The sequence below is a fragment of the Apis laboriosa genome, unplaced genomic scaffold (assembly GCF_014066325.1).
Source record: "Apis laboriosa isolate Shangri-la unplaced genomic scaffold, ASM1406632v1 scaffold1_cov151, whole genome shotgun sequence".
In the NCBI taxonomy this organism is placed as follows: domain Eukaryota; kingdom Metazoa; phylum Arthropoda; class Insecta; order Hymenoptera; family Apidae; genus Apis; species Apis laboriosa.
The window spans coordinates 203687-218660 of NW_025222279.1; the positions used below are offsets into that span (position 1 = coordinate 203687).

At 36.2% G+C, this 14974-nt stretch overlaps 1 protein-coding gene across 9 annotated transcripts in view; it reads left to right on the forward strand.

Annotated features, from left to right (window-relative positions):
* Positions 1-14974, forward strand: part of LOC122712383 (RNA binding protein fox-1 homolog 2) — a 182307-nt gene that overhangs the window by 142206 nt on the left and 25127 nt on the right. For 4 of the 9 annotated variants that reach the window (XM_043931997.1, XM_043931999.1, XM_043932001.1 and 1 more), the window contains one exon: positions 11328-11475. The exons of the other annotated variants lie outside the window; for them this stretch is intronic. In XM_043931997.1, coding sequence (XP_043787932.1) covers positions 11328-11475 — 148 coding nt within the window. The remainder of the gene's footprint in view (positions 1-11327; positions 11476-14974) is intronic. 9 annotated transcript variants of the gene reach the window in all.

The window sequence follows — 14974 nt, forward strand, 5'->3', positions numbered from 1 at the left end:
ATATATATATATATATATATATATTTATTTTTTTTTTTCTTAAAAAAAGTCCCCTTTAGTTTTTGGTCTTGTTTGTTCTCTTCGTTGTTCCTCGCCTTTCTCTCTTTCTATTTCAGCTTGTTATTCATTCGTCTTTCGTGTTCTAACAATGTCTCTCGTTCAACCGATCTTCCCCATAGAACGAATAGAGATAAAAAAAAAAAAAAAAGAAAGAAAAAAAGAAAAGAAAAGAAAATAACGAAAGGAAAGGGATCGAGAGAAAGAGAGAGAGGCGGAATCGTTAATGCAAGTTGTACTGGCTAATTGCTCGCGTTTTTTAAAGGCATCCGCGAGAAAGAATGTAACGAGGGGGAAGAGAGAAGCATGCCGTCTACCAGAGAACCGCTTCATTTTATTCGTTCTTGTTATTACTTTCGTTGATTTTATTCTTCCTCCAATTTTTTTTTCTTCTTCTTCTTTTAATTTTATCTCTTATCTCTTATCAGAGAACACAAGGTTATCTTCTTTTCAATTAAGGTTCTCTCCCTCTGTGTTCTCGCTCTTTTCTCTTGTAACAGTAACGTTCTCTCGAATTCTGACGCTCGTTTTATTTTATTATTATTTTCTTTTTTTTCTTTTTTCTTCCTTTTTTTTTTCATTTCGAGACAAGCTGCCATGGCGGCGCGATTTAATATCTTTCGTTCGTTTCATTTTTATTTTTTTCCTTTTTCCTCTTTTTTTTTTCTTTTAAGTCTCTCAATTTATTATTATTTTTATTTTAATTATTTCCTTTCTCAAATCATTCCTGTCGATTTAATATTCCGTTCGTTCACGATATATGTACTTCTATCTCGCTATTTTTTCGTTCTTCCATATATTTTTTTTCAGATTTATATGTTGATATTTTCACTTTTTCTTTTTTTTTTTCCTTCTTCTTTTTTTTCCTTTTTTTTTTTTTTTTTTTTTTGGAACTGTTGTCATTGATTAATGTTATTGGATCGTGGCACGGTGTGTTAGTTGGCGAGAGACATGACAGTAATTTTTTGGCCGGGCGAAGGTTGCTGCATGCTCGACAAGTGCCGCCTTTGATTTAGTGGTAACTAATTAATTCTCGTATATCGCATCGTTCGGACGCCGATCGCCTCGGTCACGTCGCTCGCTACTCGTTTTTCCTCTTTGACAAAGCTGAATTTTTCAAAATACCATCTATGAGAAAAATCAAAAAAACGATTTCATCGATCTTTCGCAATCTTTCGCAAAAATTACGAAGCTTTTCAATATCCCTTCCAAATTTTTCCAATACGACGCAAGATAAGGAAAATTCGTACATTCAAAGATTTCGATTCTTGGATTCTTCCATTTGAATATTGCAAAAAATTTAACTTTTTCTCATAAATAATATTTTAGAAGATGCAGCTCCCTCGTTCCTTATGTTCCAAAATTAAAAATACATCTATACAAATATATATCTCGAAATTTTTTCCAAATATCGAAAGACCAAACGCGCGAGCCTCGTCGCCGTCCGCGGTGTCTATTCTTCTTTTTCTTTTTTTTTTTTTATTTCCAGCAGACACGAGTACATCTATACGTATACATATATATATATATATATATATATAATGTTCACCTTACTTACTGGTTGTTTAGCCTGGCATTCACTAATTAGTCTCAGTGCGTAGCCTTAATTAGTTACCGCTGAGCGTGCAAGCACCGCCAGCAATTAGTAGTCACCCCCTCGAAGGGGTGCGCTTTTTTGAAAGCTCGACAGATAATCCTTTCTCCTTGGAAAACAGACAGAAAAGGGAAAAGAAACGACAACGTGTATTTTCTTCTTTCGTAGCTGTCTTAATTTTTCTCTTTTTTTTTCTTTTTTTACTTCTCCTTTTGTTTCTCTCTCTCTCTCTCTCTCTCTCTATATATTTTTTTTTTTATTTAAACATTATCTTCGAGAAGAAGGAAACATTGTTTCCTTCTCGTTTTTTTTTTTTTTTTTTTTTTTTTTTTTTTGGTTTTTATTTTCACGGTTTCGTTACGTTCGAACGGAAGACACCGGATAAACGGATCTTAAGGGGAAGAACGGATTATTGCTCGCGGGGGTGGTTCTCGAGGATGGTGTTTTTCTTTCTCGATCGATCGGGACGATTGTGTTTGGTCTGCGAACCGTGAGATCTCGCGAGCTATCGAACTCGGAATAAGTGGGATATAAGTAAAATAATCGTGGAGTGGATAAAGTTATTCTTTGATTAAGGGTAAAGAGGAAGTAGGGAAAATGAAAAGGTGGGATCGATATATTATTCGAGGAAAGAGAAATTTGAAATTTCGCGATAACACGCGATATTGGGTCCAAGCTCGTTTAATTTCGTTAGAATTTCATTATATTTATCTGTAAATATATTATCAATGAAAATATTCATTCAGTGTGACGAAAATATTTGGTAACCAACGTTATCCAAAAATTCTAAATCTTGTTTAATAATTTCACTTTAAAAATTATTGAAAATTATTGAAAATTATTGAAAAATTAGATTAGTGTAATCGATGTGATTGTAAATGGAAAAAAAAAATAGGCAAACAATATTCTTATCGTCTCTATGTATAATCGTAAACGAGCAAGAATACACGTACATACACGAGGACAAAACACAAATACACATTTAATCGCGATCGATCGAATTGAATACGCGAGAACGAACGTTTTGCGTATATTTTTTTTTTTTTTTTTTTGATCTCGATTTGTAATTAATCCTTCGATAGGTAGTTTGTTTTGTTTATTTCTTAATCGTTCTTTTCGAGAGACATGTAAAAACATCATGTAGAAGCTCACGTTTTTTAATACTAACTCTCTGCATCTACCTTTTCTTCTTTTTTTTTTTTTTTTTTTTTTTTTTTGCGTAATTATATTCACATTGCTAGGAATATATCTTCTGTCTATCTTACGTTTCATTCTCCTTTTTTTTTCTTTTTCTATTTTCTTTTTCTTCTTTTGTTGAATGGTTTTCGTACGATCGTTATATTATTATTATTATTATCATCGTCATTATTATGATTATGATTGTTATTTCTGGAACGAATCGTTTCTTAGTGCATGGATTATGATCGACACAACAAGCTGTGACGAGGCCCAGTTCAGTTTTTTGGAAGTTGCGAGTTTTTCGATCTATCTGTGTAGCGAGAACGTTGTATACTAATTGTTATTATATCCAGCAGAGAATGCATTTTGTTACCGCTTCAGGAACACGTTGGTTGCTCGTTGACGGCAACGAACTTCCGGTTATCGCACCTTGGAATTAATAGAATCATCCTTCTGTTAATTGAATTTGAAACTATCTTGTTTGAAACGACGAAAGATTCCGAGTTTTTTTATTTTTGTGAAACGTGATGAGTGGAATGAAAAAAAAAAAGAAACAAAAAATCGATGAAATTTTCCAAATCAAGTTTTGTTTATTAATGATAGATAAATCAGTTGTTTGAATTAGAAATTCGATGAATCTTTTTTTTCGTGACTTTGACAAGTTTCAACAAAATTTCTAAGTTGTTGAAATATTTGGCAAATTATAGAATTTCACGTATGAGAAATTGTTCGAATATTTGCTTAACAATATTAATATTTTACGAATCGAAAAGAAGAATGAAAATACTCGACATTGTATGTACGTGTATGTGAAAAATAGTCGAAATTCCGTCGCTTTATTTCATGCAAAAAAATTATTCAAACATTTAGATAGTGGATACAATTTTTTTTTATATTTTTGAAAATATCATAATGTACCAAAAATCATACAGATAATGGTACATTTTTTCTACAAAAAAAATTTCGACGAAAATGAAGTGGAAAAATTAAAAATTTTAATCGCTCGTTCGATCAATTCGACGGATATAAATTCCTAGGGAACAAATTATCAAAAATCATCTCAAAATGAAAAAGAAGATACTCGGAATCTTTCGTATAAATCCAGTCAGCATCAATCCCTCTCGAACAATCCCCCTACGTCCTTCGAATCCTTTCGAAGTTGAAGAGGATCGGCCGGGTGATTTCTCCTCGTCGAGGAGAATGTGGTTGGACGAGCCTTGCAACCCCCTCGACGAGGGGATAGATCAAAATTACCAAACCGTCCGACGATTACCGTTTAGCCTTGTCCCGGGAACGTTGATGTTACCACGCGTAATTGGCAAAGAGGAGTAGCGAGTAATCTACACACACCTAATCACTGTTGCTTTACTCGTGGCTCATGCGACTGTGGTTCTCTAGTGCATTTGACTTTTCGCCCCTGGGGCTGTGTTTCACGTCTGTCTCGATGTGTGTGCTCTGTTTTAGCTCTACTTCTCTTGCCACCCTCCTCCCAAACCTACCGCCTCCTACCATCCCTCCCTCCCCCCTTGTTCCTCCTCTGTAACCACCCTCTGTAAATCGTTGCCACGAATAGCGGTGAATTTTTTTGATCAGCTAGATTAGTTATTGAGAATGAAAAAAGAACAACAGGATGGAGAATTAGGTTCGGTTGTTGAATATTTATTGTATTAATCTGATGCGTGTGTCGGGGGATTGGAAATTTTTAATTTTTGGTTGCATAGGATCTATGATGTCCGATTTCTTTTTCACTTACGTATTTTTCGAGAGCCAATTTTTTTTTTTTGAGATTGTAAATAAGAATTAAAATTTATCGCGTAGAATTTACGATAAATTAGAATAATTTATCTCTGGGATACGAGAGAGAATTTTTAAAATAGAAAATATATCAAATTAGGAGTGTTAATATATTGTGATAATTGATTCGATGAAACGAAACGAAATCAATGTGAAATTGTAGAGTAATAAATTTCATGTTTTACCATATTCAAGCTATAATGACAGGAACAATGGACATTTTGAAATGAGATATTAATATATCTAGTGATTATATTAATTGCCAGTCTATATTGTATTGTAATAATTATTACCTCGTCGAATTTCGTGCATTTTATTATAATATTCTCAAAATTTACGTGAAAAAAAACTGAAACTTATATACATATATATATATATATATTTGTTAAATATTTGAACATTTAGTTTCATAAAATTTCATAATATTGAACGCGAAAAAGATCAATTTTTTTACTTTTCAAATTGGACAAAGATACAATACTTCTATTGTAAATCGACTTAACGATATTTAATTCTTCTTTTCCACTTCAATCATATTGTCATCCTGTCTTAATTGATTTCTCGAAAGTAAATTGAAAGGGATAATTTCATGGAATCATCAGACGATTTTTCCAAAATTTTCCATAAAATTCTCTGTTCTATTTTTTTCAAAAATCACTCAGGATTCCATCTCACGTTTTAAAAAGTCTCCATCTCGGTGCACCTGGAATTCTTCAACTTCAATACTGAATGAACGGCGATTTCACGGCAAAAGGCGAATTGTTTCTTTTCACCGTGAGAATTTTTTCGTGGATTCACGGTGGCTTTCGAGAGAAATTCGAGACGGGTCGAACCGCGTTGTATCGACTTATTCCCTTCCCCTGTGTGGAAACCTCCTCTCGAGGGATGTGTAAAGGGTTGATGGAAAGAATCGAAGGACAAAGAGCTGAATCACTCGCGCTGGCAAAGAAAAGCAGATGCTGGAAAGTAAACGAGGGTGGGATAAAATAATATTTGGCTGCAGAGTGGAAGTATTAAGAGATTAAAGGATGTTACCCTGTGAATCGAAAGAGAGGAATCAGGGAGGAGGAAAATTTATGAATGAAAATGAGGGAGTAGGATAAAATGATCCAGGAAAACGTCGTTGCGTAAAATTTAACAATAGAAAAAGGAATTAATTTCGTGTAGAATTACAAATTGCATAAAAGTAAAGCTTGTAATAAAATATCGCGCTACAAAGCTCGAGACTCGAAGCTCGAAGTGAAAATTCCCAAGGGCGGAACGAAAGAGAGGGAAAGTGTAGCCAGGGGCGGTATTCGAGACAACCTTGGGAGGAGAGATCGAAAATCGAGTGATTCGAAAGGAAAAATCGAGAGTGAAATTCCTTGGATTCGAACCGATAAAGAAGGAAGGACAATCTAAAAGAAAGAGTCTGAAAAACCATTCGGAACGCGTGGAATCGATCGAGAGGAAAACTGGAGAAGTCAAGTTCGAGAACGACGAAGATAGAAGAAAAATAATCCCCTTGAGACTGTCTTGATAAAGAAAAGAAAAAAAAAAACGATCGAAGAGAAAACGAATTGGTGGATTGAAACGAATTCCAGACAGCGAGAGAGAAAGAGAGAGACGATGAACTTTCTTGAGAGAAGGCACGTGTGAGGAAAAAAAGATCTCGAGAGGATGAGGGGAGAAAAGAAGAGGATAAAATGAAAAAAGTAAAAAAAAAGAACGTGAGAAGAAAAGACAGAAAAATATATATATATATATATATATATATACACATATATGTATAGAGAGAGGGGGGGAGAGGAAGAGAAAAGACGTGGATCCAGGGGTGGATGCTGGCAGCAGCGTTTATTGATCGCTCGCAGCAACCCTGCCAGCAGAGCCACCCCCTGCACCCTTCGCGACCCCATCGTCGGGCGGCCAGCCTCTCTCACCCCCCACAGGCTTCTGCAACGCGCGCGAAAGCCTCAAAGCTGGTGCATCAGCCGGTAGAATAGAATTCAATCGTATTAATTACTCACAGCCTCGTGGATCGACGATGACTTTCGACGTACGCAAACTCTAGTGCATCAACCCTGCTGACTCGCCAAGCTTGATGGATGGCTTTTCATCGACTCAAGGTTACGCCAGTCTCGCCTATATACTATGGGGCGTGTTTAATGATTTTCCATCGTAACGTTGTCAGAACCCTCACCCCCCTCCCTTTTTTCGATGGGAAAAGAATGGGAAGTTTCGTGAAAAGAGTTTCACGATGCCTAATATTTCGATACAGGGGTTGCTGTAGGGTCGAGGAACGAAAAAAAGAATAAAAGGGTATATATATAAATATATAGTTTTGTGTACCAAGAGTCGAATAGTATTGGAAAAAGATATTCCAATTGAATTTCTTCTTGAAATTACTGAAGTTTGGTCTTAAATTATCTTTTAATGGATCTGTGCCAGCTGCCCCTATTTGGAACATTTTTTAATTATTTCAATTTCTTGGAAGAGTTACAAGTCTAATTTCGATGATTTATGAGATAATTCAGATCTATATTTTTGTTTTTTACCAGAACTTTAACTTATACTCCATGGAATTAATTATTAAATGAAGAAAAATTTCACGACACGGATATAATAGATTATTCGTGTCAAAAGTGATTGGAATTATTATTCCAATTTAAAAATTCGTTCGTTCAAAGATGGAGATGCAGATATTTTCGCGTTCCACGCATTGATTTTGGAATTTTGAATTTTCTTTGTAATTTATCGCGGCGAGCCGCAAAAGGGCGGATTTCTATGCACGCGGGGAGGATTCGTTGTCGCTTGCCTCGTTAATCGTCGTTGGCTTCGTCCAAACGAATCTAATAACAAATCGAACTAGGTATTTGCATAATTAATTACGATTCAATTCGGTCGGATGTTAATTATTTAACGTAATCGGATAGGGCGCACGTGGTTGCCAACCAACGATAGAAATTTCATTGATTCCCGTCTGGCCGCGCTTCATTTGTCCGCTTAATAATTCAAAGGAAACGTTTCTGCGTCTCGTGTCGCGTTTGTGGTTTGGAAAAAAAAAAAAAATACTAGAGAGAGAAATTTAAAGGGGATGCATGGACGAAAATTGGCATTCTTCGAGAATATAAAAATTTCAGATTTTTGTACGAACATCTACGATATTTATAGAATAATTCATCGATTGTTGGAATTTATTGTATTTGGTATAGAAATTTTTTTTTAAAAATTCTTGAAAAATTGATCATTAAAATTGAATTTCTAGTTATATTCGTTAAATTTCAACGTAATTCAAATTATTATATAATTTCATAGGGTATTCAAATTTTGAATATTGTCTTTAATCACATTATTACATTAAACGGATACACAATATCTTGGATTCGATTTTTCAGGCAAACATTATTTCTCAGAAATTTCTGGAAAATTTGAAACCGTATTGAAAGATTGTACATGAAAATAATATAGTTTCGACTCGAGAGAGAGAGAGAGAAAAAAAAAGAATCGTGTTCCAATCCTTGTTGTAGTGTACTTTGAAAGAATTACACTAGAACTTGGCCGATTCACCCCGTCGAATCAACGATTCAATCACATTAATTACCGCATTGCCACTCGAGGCGTGGCTGCAGGAAGCCCACTTGACGAGCACGTTACCCCCTCTCACGGAATTTATAGGGACGAGCCGGAAACGAGAATTGGAAATTTCATTGAAGATTCTACGACGCGTATAAACCCCGTTACAATGGGTGAAATACCCTCTCGAAGCTCCCTCATCGAATCTTACTTCTCATCGAAGATCGACTATCAACGTGTACACTCATTGATTAAACTTGGAACAATTTCCAATTGTCAAATCTACGGACAACTCGATGATAAAAATTCTCATTTATACAAATTTACGTTAGAAAGGACGTAAATATCAAAGTGTTATAAAAATTAATAGATAAGCACGTGTTGTACAAAATATTCCATTTTTAAGTAATTTTTAATCTTTCATCGTTCGTGCCTATTTGAAAGGAATTTTAATTTGATTTCGAAAAAAGAAAAAGGAAGAAATGAGAGCGAAGGAATTTCCGGAATCACGGAGGACGTGTAATTACGTTGATAGATAGGAAACGTTGATCGAGAACTCTGGATAAAAAAAAAAAAGAAAAGGAAAAACAACAATCGAACCGACTTTCATCACGAATCCGTGTCACTCGTGAGGATTGACGACGATTCGATAAATAAACGTACTTCTAATTAGCCAGTTGAGTCGTATTCGCGGAGTAAATAGACGGAGTATTGTCGCGCGAATAAATCAACGTAGACGGGAGGCCGAGTTAATTAATAATACATTGTCTTGGTTCGTCGAACGATGATCGTTATGGGGGTGGCGGAATTTTAATTAAAAAACTCTGACTCTCGTACAACTTCGCCTCTCGAGAGAGAAGAGGGGCAGCGATATAATTCGTATATAAAATTATCGAGAAGTCGCGTCTCGATATATTGTGATCGATGGAGGAAACTTTGCTATTCGTTGAGAGTTCCAATCGGGGAAAATCGATGTGAAATATGTAAATATAAGAAAAAAGTATTCGAAGAGAGAGAGAGAGAGAGAGATTTCGATATAAAAATTGAATAGCTCGTTCTTCTTTCTTACGATTTCTTATAATAGATTCTGGTTTTCTCTTTTCTTTTATATCGTCCTTGTTTCAATAGAGGAAAAATATTCCGACAAACGTGAGATGGAATTATTAAAATATAATATAATCTAATGAAATATAATCTTGAATTTTTCCTCGTTTATTAATTTCGATTTATTACAGAAGATTATAATTTGATTTATTACATTCAAAATTTCAAAAAGTTTGCCTAGTTATTTACTCTACTTCTTATCTTATATAAATATTCGTTGCTCTCTTTAAAACTTACGTTGATTGATTTTACTTCATTATTTTTCCATTCCTTTTATATTAAAATTATATCGAATACCAAAGGAATTACAAATAATATTTATCTTCGAATAAAATTGTTTATCATCTTACTCGCTCGACATATATATATATTTTCATTTTTAAATAAAAATTGCTCGATCCTCGGAAAGGATTTCATTTATGAATCGAATCGAGGGAGAAGGATGGCAATGCGATGAAGGGAAAATTCGTAATTAAACGGGTATACCGGGTATACCGGAATTTAATAAATCCATATTCGTTGTTCCCTAACGAACCGGAACTTTCCCCCGTTGCGGAACGCGGACCATCGGGAGATCTGCATGAAATTTGAATATACGCGATTTCCACGATGGCGTTAATCTGTTTCGATATTCGGTTACTCCGTTTCTCCCTTTACCCCGTGCTGTTGTAATTCACCTGGGCGAATCTGTATTCGGGGGATGGGGTATTGAATTCCTTTTGTACGTGAAACCCCTTTCTCGCGGCCATTCCGCAATTCGGCGATAACGATATCGTATTTGATCACTGTTCTGCGAGATTATTGGCTCGATTCAATCCTTATTGTCGGATACATCAACTTGTGTCAGCTATTTCTGTTGGAATATCATTCTGAGGAATGATTTGTATAGATAAGATGTGTCTTTATTTTTAAAAAGTTGTATATTATTTTTTAGGAAATGATGTGTACGTAATGAAATTACTTTTTTCTCTCAAGTATTGGGAATACGAATGAGCGTTTTATGTGAAAATTTCATTAAAGGGAAATTGCTGAAGAGTATCCGTCAATTTTTTCGAATCGATATAATTCTTAGAATGAATATTTTATTAGAAGAGAAGGACATAGGCACTCGATTCGTTTCTGAATAAGGATGTAAGGATAGGATTGGACAGGATCGATAATTGAATTATTTTTTTTTTTTTTAAGGGGAAAAAACGAAAGAACAAACTAGACCAAAAAATTATATCCATAAAGAAAGAACTCGCTAACTGACACCGAAAATGCCATAATCAGTGAACTTGCCATTACTACTCGATTAATTCACGATCGTTTCGTTTATTGTCCGTGATTTCGATATATAACGAAATGTACATCGATCATCCGATCGAAATCATTTCCAAAATGGTATTTCTATGTCACGGGCAATAAACACGTATCCTGAAACAGATACTTTAACGACAAGCTGCCATTTTCAACCCCTAATCGTCACTGTGGATCAGCCAACTTTCATCCAACGCAATATAATAGTTTATCTAAAATATCAATCCGAATGATCAGAATATCAAAATCAGAAACTCTGGTACAATCGGCACGGATATAATTCGACCCGATAACTAATCAGACGTATTAAATTGTTCCGGGAAACCCTACCAATCGATATATACATATTATCTCCGACACCCAATTACTATATTTCCCCTTCTCCTTCGCAACAAATCACGCGCACATCCAATAATCCATTCGCAAGATTATCAAAATTCAATACCCAATTACTATAATTCCCTCTCTCCTCTTCCTTCAATAACAAATATACGTACACTGCGATAATATCGATCCTCGAAAATTATTTTATTATCAAAATTCAACCGATTTCCTTTTTCTTCACAAAGTTTTCGTTCACAAAACCGTCGAGATTCGATTATTCGATTATCGAGACGAAGGATGCGAGAGCACAATGATCCACAGAGTCGAATAGGGGTTGGCTCGGACGTGATGCGACCGACAATAATAATTCGTAAGAAGGATATATAGCACGTGCAATGGAACTAACAGTTTCTGACAAAAACAGGATACAGGTTGCCGGCCATGCCGTGGAGCTGGCTGGGGGCGGCGGCGCCATCGGCAGCTGCAGCTGCAGCGGTCGCCGCAGCCGCGGTCACCCCATCCCCTGCAGCTGCACCGCTCGTCCTTGCACCCAGGGCGGCGGCGAGACGAAGGTACAGAGAGAGACGCTTTCTAAAATAACCCAGGCCGGAAGCGTGACGCGAGATCGAATCTCCATCGCAGCACGTCACCGCGTCCTCTGCCTTCTTATCTCCTCCCCTCTCTCCTCTTTTTTCTTCTTCTTCCTCGCCCCTCTAACCTGGTTTCTTTTGGGCTCAAAAAAAAAAAAAAACGCCTCGCGACTTTTCAAAGAGTCGAGGCCGTCAAAGGTGAAAACGAGTGTCTCTTTTGTCGTCTGATGATCGATACTGTGTGTAATCGAAAGTTGGAGGGTTATTATTAGGTCGGGAAGAACGAGTGGGGGTGGAGGCAAGAAGATTGACGGATCTGGAACGTTGTGTAATTTTGTGAAACTATTGGTGAAAGACGATAGATCTTGACAGTGGGATTCTTTTTCTATCTATTTTTGAATTTGATCGGATATGAGATTTAATCGAGACACTTTTTTTCGCTTGACGAAACTGTGAGTGAGTGAGAGATTGCTTTTTTTTTCAATTTTTCGATTCGTTTTACCGATCCTCCAAAGAATTCAAAATTATTCTTCTTCAATATTATTAAGAATAAGGATTTCAAGAATAGATCGTTTTCCATTTGAACAATTATTTAATTAGCAATTAATGATCGACAAGAGACGATCGGACGGTTGAAACGAATTAATTAAAAAAGATTATCTTTTTAATTACACTGTGAATAATTGATCTCTCATTTCCACAAAATTTCCACTCTTATCTTATATACCTCACCCGTTTCTCGCCGTTCATTCCGTATGGTTAAACGATTTGACCATTCACTCACGATTATTCGAAAGAATATTGTGAATATTGACAGAAGTTATCGAATTAAGAGGCAATCTCTCTCGAGAAAATTCATCGTGATTCCATATCCCCCTTCATATTTCTCGTCCCAATCTTTCTCTTCCTTCGACGTGTCGCCCTCTCCCCCATTGCTCAACGCGGACAGACAATAACGAAGATGCGTTTTATCCGGAAGGGATAAAAAAAAAAGAAAACGCGAGATACACAGCCGTCGAGGGGATCTTCGAGTTCGAAACAACGAGACACGTCGAATATACCGGAAGCGGCGGTGCTGTTCCATCCTCGTCACGACTGCTCGTGTCGAGCACCACCGTTTCTTTTTTTTCTTTCTTTCTTTCTCTTTTCCTTTCTCTTCCTCTCTTCCCTTTTCTTTTTTTTTTTTTTTCTCCTCAACACCCTCGCTCTCTTTGGGGCACGCATTATCGATGTTCCTTTCACGTAATTAGCGAATCCCAACTCTCGCCATTTAGGGCGACTTTACAAGCGCGACGATTATCGATCTGCGGTCGAGCGTGGATTTTTTTCTTCCCTTTTTATTCTCCTTTTTATTTTTTCTTTTTTCATCCCCTCTTTATTTCACGTTTCGCAACATGTCAAAACCCGTTTGGAATTTTAATAAGGCAAATCTTAATAAGATATTGGATAAACGTGCACAATGAATCTTTTTTCTTTTTTTTTTTTTTTTTTTTNTTTTTTGGTCTTCTTTTATTTTTATTTATAGATTTTTATATTTGCGCGAAAAACGTGGGAGGAGGGGGGGGGAAGGGAATATAATTTTCGCGAAAATTGAATTCTTCCTTGAAATTTTTTTTCGTTATTGGATATCAAACTTGTCACAGCCCGTGTTCATCAGCACGAACCACCTCGGCCAACATCCGGTCGTTAACCGATTAATTAATTATCGTTAATTGGAAACGTGCACGTCACGGTGAAATCCGATGAAGATGGGCCGGCGAATTTTGAATTTTCGCCCGAAACTCCTTCCCCCGAAATTCTATCTAGTAATAATCTTGGGGTATGATTTCGACGAAATTAAAGAGAACGAAGAGATTTAAGAGTCGAGAACAAGTTCCGGATACGAAGCGCATCCTAAAGACGAAGATGTAATTGTTTAAGGTAAAAAGTATCATTGTGCACACGAATTGCTTATTAACCAAATAGAATCTTAATCGATATCAACTGGTAGGATAGAGTTTTCCAGGCTAATTTTCGATTGGAAACCTGAATCCCCGTTGATCACGATGTTGAAACGTTTCTCTATTTTTCAATAATTCTTTCTTTTTTTTTCCTGTATATTTTCTTCGTTTTCCAACCTTTCCAGAGGATATACGGATTATCGAAAAAAACAGCTCGATAACGCGAACGTGACATCGACGCTCTGACTACCAATTGAACTCTAAGATCCGAAGATCTAATTTGTTTAATCGCTTAAGTTAAATAAATTCGAAAAATTCCAAAACAAGTAATCGAGAAATATCAAATTCAAGAACATAACTTTTTCGACCGCAGATCGTGTCGTGTCACGCTGTTCGATTTTCTTGTTTAACTCCCCACGATCCCAAACCAATGTGTTTTTGGAATGTGCCTGCTGTAAATGCATCACGCTCTAGTCTTGTTTTTTCTTGACGCACCCAACTTTGTAACCATAAAATAGAGCCGGATCCGGCTGTATAATTGTAACCATCCAGTCGAAATTGGTCTCGTTTTTTTTATAACTTCCGTTTGTTAAATCGCGCTAACCACACGTGCGACACTTGCACGGTAGTTGATTGTTTAAATAATTATTCCGTTGTTGTTGTTGATTGTTATTGTTGTTTACTTGTTGCTCGTTTATATCAAGTTTATATTAGCCTGTAACCAGCTGCGCAAGTTTTTCTCTCATTTTTGTAACTAATCGCCACGGGGGACTCTGTCTCTTGAAGAGATTTGGAGCGTTCGAAATCGTGTCGGGTGAAATAATAATAAATTTTACGGAAAAATCAAATTAAAAATTCCACTATTATTATATATATATATATATATATATTTTTTTATTAGACTGCAGATGTTTATGCATATGGGATGTTCCAATTGATTCATGTTCAATTTTTCCAATTTTAATAAAAATAAATAAATAAACGTTTTTAACAAAATATCGATCTCTTTTAAAACAGTAACGTAATTACACGCGCTCTCTCCCCATAATACACACGATATCATAATCGTGTATCAAATTGTATCACAAAAAAAAAAAAAATGTATAAAATATTATAAATAATCCACGAAGGACATTTTTGCATAAACACCGGTCTCAATCAAATATTAAAATCGAAAAGAGAGAAGAGGGGGGGGAAAAAAGCTTTCTCGAGGGCAAAATGAAAAAAAGGCGTCACACCAGTGACAACGAACTTAGATTACATTAACTTAAAAAGCGCTAACCGAAAAGCATTTCGCTTTGCAACTCTCGCTTCTACTCTCTCTCTTTCTCTCTCTCTCTCTCTCTCTCTCTCTCTCTCTCTCTAGTTCTCCCGTAAACGACACGATAAAGAAAGGGTCGTCGCATAAAAGGAACAATAGACGCGATTCACGCGAGCGCTCCTTGATCTCTTCGAGGCGGAAGTTGAACGTGGACCACGCGGAAGCGTAAAGGCACGGAGTTAGAGTTGAGGGATGCGCACACACGGTGACGGCGCGGACA